The 12,493-nt window shown below is 39.6% G+C and overlaps 1 protein-coding gene across 1 annotated transcript; it reads right to left on the bottom strand.

Moving 5' to 3' along the window:
• Window positions 1-6,975: 6,975 nt before the first annotated feature.
• cd248a (CD248 molecule, endosialin a) lies at window positions 6,976-10,302 on the bottom strand. Its single transcript, XM_036597190.1, has one exon. It carries the CDS (start codon window positions 10,033-10,035, stop codon window positions 8,071-8,073), a length of 1,965 nt encoding a protein of 654 aa, XP_036453083.1. The 5' UTR covers window positions 10,036-10,302; the 3' UTR covers window positions 6,976-8,070.
• Window positions 10,303-12,493: the final 2,191 nt, after the last annotated feature.

Raw genomic sequence — 12,493 nt, 5'->3', positions numbered from 1 at the left:
CATGTGTGCAGCAGCAGCCTGGTCATCCTCATCCACTTTCACAAAATTTTATAGTATCAACATGGCCTCAGCTACAGACTTCAGTTCTGTCAGCCCTAATGGAGATGCACCTGTCCTCCTGGCTATGCTGGTATGTAGTCATGCATAGGCTAAGCAATCCTCTGGTGGTCAGAAGGCATAAAATAGAATGCTAAACATGAATGTAACTGTGGTTCTAAGAATGCTGGTTGACCACCAGAGCCGCTCATCACTCAGATGCTGTGTGGAGAGCGTGAGAAGTTTCCGAGGATGAGTGATGTGTGACAATGCTATTTATAGTGCAGGTTATGCCACTTATGACTTAAGTGGCATAAGTCTTCATCTGCGCTACGTGCTAGGAAACTATCCAAAGGCTAAGCTGCCCTCTGGCTGACATCCGACATTCATAGAGCCACAGTTACATTCGTAACTAGCATATTTCCCATGCAGATGTATGGGTACGTAGTGTAAGTATTCTCATATTGTAAGTAATTACACAACTCCTGTTTCAATGAGAAAAGTCTTGCTGGAAAAACAGCACTTCTGTGTTATTACACATGCATAGTTTCATAAGAAAAAATAGGCTGCTACAACTTTGAAGACACACCTGTTTATCCACATAAGTAAAAACTGGTTGATACGTATGTGTGGTTACATAAGCTCTACTACTGTAAGTGATCTGTAGCAATGAATACATCATCTGTACTTATATTGTTGTTGCTTGTACTGTTAATGTGTATCTGCACAATTATTAAAAACAATTACCATCCACCTCTGGCCACCTTCATAAGCATTGAATACCATATCTAAAAAAAAGCGATACTTGAATATTTATGAACAGCTTACATTATTAATCACAAACTGACATAAGATCTTTAAGAAGTAAATGAAACTTTATTGACATAAAGGCCCTTAAACTAAGTAATGGACATCTGTTCCAATATTAACACTTAATGAAACATCATTTCCAAGAAATGGAATTTATAATGTAGAGGCCTAGTTAAGTAGTTAAGAACACCACGTTTGAGTTCTATAAAAGATTTTGATGCATTTGATCTTGAATGATAATTTTCATATCTATTTCCATGAATGTGTATGTATGAATGTATGAATATGCTTGTACATAGAGTGGGGCCCAAAGGTCCGAGACCAAAAGTCCAGTGTGGTCCAATAGTCTGAGACCACTAGTGAAAATGCTTCTGCTTTGCATTTTTCTTTAATACCAAGCTTTTCATTACAAATTATGTTATCAGCATAATAATCTGAGGGAACAGTAGAACCCTTGAAATTTTAACATGACTTTCAAATATGTTTTAATTTTTTTGAAATTCTAAAACTTGTTCATTTTCAGGATTCAAAGAAAACAATCCTAGATTTTCTCAGACTAGGTCTCAGACTCTTGGATCCCACTGTAAAAGCAAAAGTAGAGATACGAATGACAAAATATCATACAAGTAAACGTAAATGGCTCCTGTCTGCATTTTTCCTTCAGTACAATAGTACAACATTACTTAGATCAAAAGTAAAAGTACTGTTTTAGTAAAAGTTATTACAGAAATTATACTTTTGTATTTTAACTCAAGTGGAAATATGTATAATTGATGTATATTGTTCCTAATTAGGCCTCTGCCTTAAATATTCTGATCCTTGGAAATGATGCTTCATAACAGTGTTATTAATAGAACAAATGACTATCACCTTAGTTTTAGGAACCTTATGTCAACACTGCCATTTACTTCACAAAACATTGAAATTACTGGCATTAGATGATCATAAATACTCACGTATTGCTTTACAAATAAGCTATTTAATGCCTATGCATGTGTTATGAAGTACCTATAAAGGTAGCCTTTAAATAAAATGTTACAAACAAACTCTGTAGAGATTTACTGTATGCCAAAACATGAGTTGTAGCCTACTTTTAACTCCTTTGCTGGCTTTCTGAAACATGATAAAAGCAAAGTTAAATCATCCAGTATGTATTCTTGATAAAGACCCACATACTATTATGGACTTATGACAGAATGTTCCTTTAATGGATTCGTCTCACTTGTGTTTGCATTGACTCACAGACAGAGAGCGATGGCTAAACCAGGACTGATGTCAAAACACTGTGCAAGAGATTAAAGAGGTTGGTGTGGGAAAGAACTGTACCATGACCTGCACATCTGCACAGCGGCTTGTAAAAGCAAATAAATCAACATCGTGGATGATGTGTACCCTGTCCGCAAGACATAAAAGAAAAGCTTAGATAGTTATTATCCTTTATTCCTCTGGTAAGCAATGGATATCTCAAGATGTGTTAATAGTGTTGTAAAAAGATGTATGGGCTAAAGAAAGGTGGGTGTGGAGATGTGGTTATACTGTTAATAAAAATGTAGAAGTATCTGTATATGAGAAACAACCTCCCAGATCCATAGGGACCTGGAGATGATAGAAGAAAACAAGACTAATGCTGGCTCAAAGTACTATTCAAAGGGAATTCCATGTTCTGGGTGGGTAATCCAAGTGCTTGAGAAAATAGGGCATGACTCTATGACTTTGGCTTCACATCAGAAGTGGAGACATGCTGTTGGAAGCAAACATTAATATGCCATATGGCTGTATGGTGTTTCAAGACTTGAAAGACAATTAGCCTTAATTTGTTTAGATTGCACTTATTCTCTGTGAAATTTGAAATGTGATTTATTAGTATGGCCCACTCCAGCAGTACTGGGGTTGCCTGTTTTTGACATTTGTGACCAGTAACAGTCCATAATGCATAAGAAAAATGCACAACTATGTAATGCTCCTGAAACCTGAAACATTCCGATGACATCACAGTCATTAATGATAAGGTGGGCAAAATTCAGAACAGTACTTGTAATTTTAGGTGAAATTCTCCCTGTGATTTGGCAGCTTTCTGTAAAATATAACCTCATAAGACAAAAACTGGTCTCTGTTACTGCCCTAGGCACTGGAGAGAAACAGGAGAGACAGCAAATGATGTGGACCACCAACATTTAATTAATGAAAGACAATGCAATCCTGTCAATCTTGTTGTGTAAATCCTTAGCCTTAGCTGTAGCTTAGAGTTATCATTGTAGATTTAGCTAGCGCAAACCTAAGTTCTGGTAAGACGCACTGTTAGATATGACAAGTTCTTCAAGGCAATAATGCTGGAAAATAAAAGCATCAAAATTGTCAACTAAGCTGCTACCTATGATGACTTGCAACATAAATGTATCTGTGTAAAGATGCAAAGAAGGGATAGGTAACCACAGATACCGCCATGCACACTTCCAAAATCTAAACTACATCATCTTGCAAATCTACAGAGCTGTGTGTCAAGCACTCTCTAATTGGATCTCTAATAGCATTGGGGGGTGACCTGATTCAGTATTACTGCAAAATCAGATGGAACATTTAAAAAAAAATTGTCTGGCAGAAAAAGGTGCAACATTATAAGAACTTTCTTCAAAATATACCCCAAAATATGAAGCAAGTATTGTTTTTTGGATAGAGAGAGAAAACTTCAACTGTAGAGTCCTGCCCTTTTGCTCTACATTTGCTAAGCAGGTAATTATTTTGCATAGCACTGAAGCTAACTGAGCTCTGAGCTCCAAAGATCTCCAACAATGGTAATATATACAAGATACATAGCTAGATCCTCTGTAGATCCTCATCAGCTGTGTCGATGTCCGCTCGTGTCATAAATTTATTTGTGACTCACTTAGCACCAGTAAGCCAGATGTTCTAGCCTACATGCCGTGTGTACATATGTTTTGGAGGTGAGACTTTGGAGAAAACAGGAGAAGGAAAAAGCTGTATTTGTCTGAGGAGTTTCAAAACACAACCTTCCACAACCTTCTGCCAAAATCAAGTATGTTTTTTTCCCAACATCAAGAGAGCAAATACTGTATTAATTCATGTGAAATTGCTTTTCTTGCGGTTGTGGACAGAAGAGCGGGGAGTTTTGCGCAGTTATTTGGTGAAGCAAAACTGGCAGGATTCATTATATTACTGCCACACAAATCACATGAAGCTACGTGGTTGGCCTGCGCAGTGGAGACAGTTGAGAGATGAAAAATCCCAGATGTTGAAAGGGTTGAAACACGAGACAGCAACATATGGTTAAACAAGACGACGTCAATATCCATTCCAGCACTCTAATTCCACCTTCTTAACAGCATTTGATGCAAAATTTGAGGGAAAAACAGAAAGGTAGATAAGAAGCAGGGTACAGAATGCCTCTTCACTCCACACAGGCACGCTAAAGCCAACCAGTACTAATCCCCGGAGTCTGACAGGAAATGGAAACGCAGCCTGAAGTCAAGGTCCTCTTATAATGACTCCTATCAGACTGCACAGCAGCAACAGAGGTATAGAATTACTGTTGGATCCTATCTGTAGTCTACTTTTATGTTGTATGTCATGTGAAGTGGATGCCAAGTGTAGTGGATCATTTTGGCCTTCATTATCCTATGTTATACTTTGCTCCTTATTCTCTTTGTGGAGCACTCGATTGAAAAAGTGAAACACTGCTTAAAATTGCTTATTCATTTACTCTCTCACCCCGTATCCAAATACTCTCAGTCAGTAATCAGTGAAGCAGCACTGAACCAGGAACCACCGAAGCAAAAGATTTTCAAACATTGTCACAGTACGCTGGTAATGTAGCAGATGAACTTCGCAATGATCCTGGAAACTGAACCAGGTAATTGCGATAAATGTGGTGATGCTAGCTTTGCCAGATAGTTAAAGTCACAGCACTGTAAGAGAAATTGGCAGCACTTTAATTCAGGGATGTGGAAAGTGGAAGTGCTGAGGGTGCTGCAGGTTTGTACCAAGTTTGATGTCATGGTGGCTAACTACAGTACACTACAGTACATATCAAAAATGAGCATGTGACATAACTGCTATGACATCTGTCAGTAATGTTTACATAGCTTGGTTACAATACTGTACGTAGTCTGTCACAGCAACTCATTACAGCATATGACATCTGCTATGATACATTTATGTCAATGTTATGTAGCAGAGTTCAAATGAAGCGCTACTGAGAAATTTCTCCACCTCAATAAAATATTGTGTCAGTTAGGAAAGTTTAAGCTACAGTAGTGCACATCATCTATACATAATGAATCACATTGAACTGTTTAAAATTTAATGAATGACATAAACCAAACTGTCTACTAGGGTTTCAAACGCCCCCCGCTAAGTGGCTGAGGCCCAAAATGCTGTGATTTCAGACATAGCCTCAGTTTGCGGACTGTATTTTGGACTGTAAAGGTTTCTTGCTGAAATCATCCTGGACACTGCATCAGACAACTAAAGACATCCAGAGGGGACTGAGTTAAAATGGGCAGCAGTTCTTTGAATAAATGTCAGAGAAACAGAAAATAAGTGCTGAAAATATTGATAGAATCCACATTCATGCTGTATCATTGTATAACATCATCTTTGCACTAAGTTAACATATTTCTTTTTTCATATTTGCGTGTGATGAGAGGCAGAAAGAACAAAATACATTTATTCTTGTTACTGTACTTGAGTATATTTTTCCCTCTAACAGTATTTTTGTAGTATTTGGAGTAGAATTAAAATCATGGTACTTTTACTTGAGTTAATTTTTAATGAAATAATTTACTTCACTACTTTAATTATAATTTCTAATAACGCTATAGAGTAAGCATAAGTAATGAGCATATCAGCTTATAAACCAATTAGAACAAAGCACGGTAAAATTTAAAAGATTCACCAATCAAAACAGAGCAGCTCCCAGTTTCAAAAACATTACATCTAATTCAGTGGAAAAAAAAGAAAAGAAAATCCAGCACACACTAAGAACATTCTTTTTACAAATTATTCATTTTCAAATGAACTATAGAAAATAGAGTTATTATTAGTGGCCAAACACAAAACCTGCCAAGATCTCTGCTTTCAAAACCCAACCTCAGCCTCAAGGAGTAATGTTAGCTGCTAGCTAGTTATTCTTAGCTAAACATGTACTGTGTTTACCATTTTCTTAATTTTAGAATAAAATGGCAGCTATTTATTAAACATTATATCTGTATACGTAATATTGAGAGTGCCAGTTAGCTTCTGTAGTTAATCTCTTAGATGGTCAGGGCCCACTGGTGGGCCCAAAAGTTTAAAACACATTTCTAAAATTGTAATAAGTTGATGTAAGATGTTGAGATATTAACTCAAAAACTTCAAGAAATAAGTCATTATTTTCACTATTTCTGGAAACTATGTAAATAGTTTGAGAAAATAAGTCATTTTTTGAAATACTAGGTCAATAGTTCACATGTTGCTGCCAGAAAAAGAGAAACTGAAAAAAACACAGGCAATTCTTTTCTCCTCTACCTGGAATGAGCTTCCATCATTTTATTGAAGCCTAGTTAGAGGAAAAATAAGTACCTGCAGAGAAAATGAAATTACACCAATGACAGTACTTTTAGCAAACTAAAATGTTGTTTTGTCATGTGATGGTGTACGGTTTTGTCGTTGGCAACCTAACAGAGTTGTCATAATTGGCTATAAACTGTACGGTATAGATATGTACAGTACATACAATCTTATTTGCTGCAGTCAAGGCATTGTGAAGTTTGCAGATTTGCACAGAGTCTCAGTGGTATAAGCTGTAAAAGCATCAGTCATCAGCCATCACTCACACAAGAGAGACAACCTATCGTGGGACATTCCCAGAGCACACTTGAAGTTGTCCTGTTACAGCTCTACACATCGTTCGGGGTCACTAGTCTGATCTGATGCCACCTAAGAGGTGTTGGGAGATATGAATGACATTCTTTGGCAAGCTACTGAGCTTTTGTGTGTAGCTGACAATTACAAGTTCTATGAAATATAATGATATGAGGTTGTTAAACCATGAAATCATGAGCAAAGTGGAAGCACATTCTAATGAACAAAAATTGTAAAGTGTGGTTAAACAAGAACAAAAAGTCTTCAACATTTACAGAGTTCATTTGTTTTTTTATTACAACTGCTTTTGTAGTTCTTTGGCTTAGCCATGCAAATCTGGCCACAAAGGAGTCTGAAATGTTGTGTTTAGACAGCTCTGTGCATGATTCTGATGAATAATGACACCAATTTACAAGGCTAAAAACATGACTGAGAGTTCTTAATGAGCAATTCCAATCAAGTTTAACAAAAACCTCAAAATGAATTGCTCATTAGCACTCAACCACAGTTAAATTCCAGTACACATACAGTATGTGAACTTATAAGGAGGTTGTTATCATTAATTCATTGTCTGGATGCGCATGTATGTGTGTAAGTTAATGAAACCAAAATACAAATAATTGTGGTCATACAGTCTTACCACACACTAATAACTGACGGTTAAATATGACTATGCCACATTAAGGAACATAGTGATGTCCAAGGTCACAGTCACCAACTTGGTCCATTTCATGGAAAGTATGAAGACTAATGCCTTTGAAACCATACAGTACAGCAAAAGGTCCCCTTCTCTCTGGGTTTATTGGCAGTAAGTCTGGGATGCCAACAAATAATGCAGAACAAAAAACAGAACCCACAAAGTCTGGCTCAGAGAATGGAAACAGGCAGTAAGACTTGATATTTACAAAACCAAAGAAGAAATACTTAAACAACAAATGATATTTCTTTAAGGGTCTCTCCTGTATGACCTACAGAACACTGTTCTCATGGAATGCTCCTTCAAAACCAAAAATAAATATGCAAACAGGCTAAAGTGTCCTTTCCCATTAACTATGCCTTTGTAGTTGCTATGTTGCAGTGATTAAGCAACCATTTCACAGGCCTGATCAGGGTGAGCAATAGAAGAATAAGTCCTATTGTCTCTCATAGTACAGCAGAGAAATAGTGCTAGTGGTTTTCCAATTCCTCCATGTCCCCTCACAAACCACTGATAGATGTTCCATATAAATATCCTCAAATAATAAATGTCTTTGAGGACTGGAATGGCACAAGACAGATCTTCATCTAAAGTCCTTGGCCCACCCTCTGCTGTGAACATTCAAAACTTTTTGTACATGTTCATCCCCCTGCCCTGGCACAGTATGGTTACACCTTAGATATGCCTCCTCCTGACATATCGGCAGCTGCTTTTTCACCAGCGCCAGCAATCCAGTGGTAACAGTCAGTGGCGTTCTTGTTTTGTGGCTTAGCGGTGCACCGTTTACAGTAGATAATGCCCAGCGCTATCATCACCACAAAGAAGATACAGAGAGGTACCAACAATCCAACCAGCAGCCAGCTGCTACCCTGAGTCTGCTCACTCTTGCTGACTTCCTCAGTAGTTTCTTCTGTCACCTGAGTAGTTGTGAGAGGCTGGGTGGAGGTCAGCAATTCTGGTTCAAATGTGGCTGATTCATTTTTTTTATACTCTTTTGGAGTAGAACTGAACCACATCCAAGTCCCAACTGGTACAGTAGTGGTAGGGAGCACTGTAGATACTGTGGAACTCTCATCCTCGTAGTACTCAGGCACAGGAGTTGAGGTAGTGGAAGGTAAAAAGGCTTCCACTGAAACAGTTTTTGGATCTAAGTCATCCACTTCAACAGTAATGATCCCAGGGGGGCTTTCAGTTTGAGGGGTGGTTTCATCCTCCTCCTGGAGAGCTTTAGTGAGCCACAGCAAGTTGGTGGGAACTGTTTCCACATTAGGAGACTCTGTGATCAAATCCACAGACTCAGTAACAGTCTTATACACCTGGGGCCAGTGGTAGCCTGGGTCTTGTGTTTCCCATATAGGGCCAGGAAGATGTGTGATCCAGGGGTAGGAAGCAGTTACTGTAGGAGACTGCTTGTCCTCACTAATTGGTGTACAAAAATAGAGGTTTGGATGAAGTTCATAACCCTCTTTACAGTAACACTCAAAGCCCCCGATGTAATTGCTGCACATATGTTCACAGGTTCCTTCAAATTGACATTCATCAATATCATAGCAATGATCTGGATCCTCTGGCAGAGGAGCAAAGCCAAGCCGGCAGTGGCAAATGTGAGAACCCATTATGTTCTCACATTCATGTTCACATGGAAAGTCTGCACACTCATCTACATCCTCACAAGTGCCCTCCTCATTTAATTGATAACCATTATGGCAGTGACACTCAAAGGAGCCCGGTGTATTTAGACAGATCTGTTCACACGGGCTTTGCAGGCATTCATCCACATCCAGACAGTCCTGTTCATCTGTTGCCAACATATAGCCGTCGGGGCAGGCACAGCGATAACTGTCCATCACTACCACACACTCATATTCACAGGGGGATTCTTGGCAGGGATCAAAAACATCAGAACAGAAAGGTGGATCTGCACTCCAGCCCACAGTCCCATCCTCTCTTTGAGCACACAGCACTGTCTGGTCACCCTTGGTATCGCAGGGTACAGTTGCTATAGACCCAAATGGAATGTGGGTCAAGAAGGCAGAGATCAGTTGAAATGGGGTAGTATATAGTGTATTCCCACCACCTTCACTTGCAATCACTTGACACATACCAGGGAAAGCATACCTGCACAAATAGCCATCCAGAGGGACTGAGCAAGATCCGTCCTTCCACTTCAAGTTGTTGTGGCGTTCCTGTGCAGCAGTAGTATAACTTATGCTCACGCAGCGGGGACTTGAACAGGTGTTTGGGGAGTCCTCTTGCTCCCAGTTTGTGTACTGGATATCCTGTTCTCCAGTGATCCAGGAGAAGCCCCGCATGGGTCGGGTGGTGGAGCACTTGCGGGGCTGCCTCTGCAAACCAATCCATACACGTACACGTTGGTCTTCCCTCAGTTCCGTTTTAGAGAAGAGAGTCTCCACCGTGTTCGCCTCCTCTGGACTCTTGATGGTGACCAGGTTGCCACCCTGGAACTTACAGCTGCGCCAGGCTTCCAGGAAGGTCTTGCGCTGCCAGTAGAGCACCAAACAGCTGTTCTCATTGCACAGTACATCTCGGTCTCTCAAATCTTGAGTCCATACACTACAGAGATACAGCAGTACAGAGAGTAGAGTTGCACCAGAGAGCACAGGAGAGCCCATTCTTCTTAAAACTGCCTCTCTCTGTCTCTCAGTCTGTCTGTTCAATCTTCTTCTCTTTAGCTCCCACTTGTTTTACGTCTTCTAGCAGTGAATGGCTGACAAATTCAAAAGCTATTCCACGTTTATGGACTCCCACTTCATCTAAACTCTTCTGTCAATACTTTCTCTCTCAGCCCTCCTCTCTCTTTTCTGTCTAATAGAGGTTTAGTGCCTGGATTTGAGTTGCAGTCTGTCCCCTGACTTTCCAAAGAGGAGGACTGGGGTTGGGGGGGGAGTTGCAAAAAAGAGAATTGTATGTTTTCAGAGGCAGGGATGGGGGAGGGATATGTGTGTATGTGTGTGCGAGTGAGTGTGTGTGTTGGAAAACTGGGGGAGGTGTAACAGTCTCCCTTTTTCTCAGAGTGTGCCGTATGGTTCTCATAAGTACGTGTATGGAAATGTTTTGGGACATTGCCACCACCCCCCCCATCTCACCCCACCCAACCAGCTATCCTCCCCCACCGAGCTCTCAATGTTGCTCCGGTTATATTACTCTCAATCAGTTTTTCTCAGCTTTCTGCTATCATTTAAGAAGGCAAAGGGTATCCTCAGGGAATAAGACAAAGGACAGTGCTCGTGCCAAGAACCCATCCTCTCATTCTAACACTTTTCATTTTCTATCTTTTGGTAAACTTTCTTGGTTTTGTGATCTTCTTTTTATATCATCTTTAATGCTGGATTTTAGCAAATGCCACCCGTCAAAAATGTGAATATATTCTCCTGGAATTACAAGGACCAAATTTTTATAAAGTAATCTTTAGAGTGTGTATACATTCTTGTATTTCTATCTTTATGAAGGACCAATGTCCTCATAATGATGGTAAAACATGAAAGTTGGAAACTTTCATTTGAAGAACTTAAAGACGTCAAAGATCACTAGAGTTAAGAACAGGCAAAGAAACACTAAAGTACCACACAGTTCAGTGAAAATCCTCCATTAAGACAGCAATGTGTGTGTGCTTGCATGAAAACACATGATGCATCAAGCTATTCATTGTTGGTCTGCTTCTATCAGAATATTTTGCAGAAATTTTGGCATGCAAAAGTGGACAAGGCTTCCTTTATATAACCTTCTCGCATGACAATAGCAAACTGCTGGATGCACAAATGTAACAAATACCATTCACAGGCACCACAACAGTATTAGTGTGGGAGCTGAATTGTCTTCAGTGCTGAAGGTGAAAATGGGGTCCAGATTTGCTAAAAGAAAAACAAAGACGGGGGACCGCTTAAAGAGAGGGCTCCATTTCCAAATGAACCCTTCAGGGATCGGGGGCTGCAGGGGGTAACTGCACAGCAGCCTGGAGAGGAAATACTTGGATCAGTGAAAGCTCATTAAAAACCCCTTCTACCCACACAGCACAGTATCTGAGGAAGCTGATATGAGACCATCCCACCAGGAGTTAATATAGTGGCCAGTAAGTTGGGGTGTGTGTATGTGTGTGTCTGCCTGTGTGTGTATCTTTGTACTCCTTGTTGTATGGCAGCAGAGCTGTAAAACCTGAGACAGCACTGACCTGCCTATTGCCCCCTGTTGTGTAGTAATAAAAAAACAAAGACTTCAACTTGTGGACTTTTAGGGTAATGTTAAAGGGGTTAAATGGTCCTTAATGGGGCATACACACACACACACACACACATGTGCAGTACACTATGCATCATATAACAAAAAACAAGACAGAAAAAAACTATATTTACTGATACTCCAGCTGAACTGTAAAAGTTTTTACACAATCTGCAAGATCCTTAGGAAAAAAGTGTATTACAGCATTACAGAATTTTAACTATAATGCTGGCTTCACATGGTTTAAGAGTTATATGAAACAATTCAAAAACAATCAAAGTCACAGTCAATACACTCTGTTATTCCACAAGATAGTCCAGTTCCCAGCTCATTTTTTTCATAGGACGTATCATTCCATATCATTCTATAAAGTCACCCATGAGGTGTATTTTACAGATTTGCTGAATTTTTTTTTTTTTCAAATATATCTGTATATCTATATTTTTTTATCTGTTATGTTTATGTTAAGCATTTAAAAAATAATGTTTAAGTAGCCTTTATTAGTTAAAACGTAATTGATGTCTCACTCCTGCTGTCCTAGATGCACTTCAAGTTCATTGCAGATCACTTCTTCTTTTCTCTCCCAATTAAGTCATGGGCAATTCCTCCTGATAGCTAGATCTTCCGCTTATCCATTATGCCACCCAACGGGGGGGTGAAGACTGGTACTTCTTCCAAGACATGTGAAGTCAGCCACTGCATCTTTTCAAACTGCTGCTAACCCGGTGGCCAACAGTGACTATGTTCAGACCATGCCTTCAACATGTGGTGGTTGTATGAGGGAAGACTGATCAAGGGAGGGGGAAGAACTCTGAGAACTTGGGCTGGAGTTCTGGGCAGCTTCTGTTTGTAGCT

Source organism: Colossoma macropomum, unplaced genomic scaffold, assembly GCF_904425465.1.
Source record: "Colossoma macropomum unplaced genomic scaffold, Colossoma_macropomum, whole genome shotgun sequence".
Classification (NCBI taxonomy): domain Eukaryota; kingdom Metazoa; phylum Chordata; class Actinopteri; order Characiformes; family Serrasalmidae; genus Colossoma; species Colossoma macropomum.
Note: the sequence above shows the minus strand (reverse complement) of the source record. Positions and strands in the feature narration are given on the sequence as shown.

Coding starts and splice junctions, on each gene's coding strand:
- cd248a (XM_036597190.1), bottom strand. CDS start 10,035: ATGGGCTCTCCTGTGCTCTCTGGTGCAACTCTACTCTCTGTACTGCTG.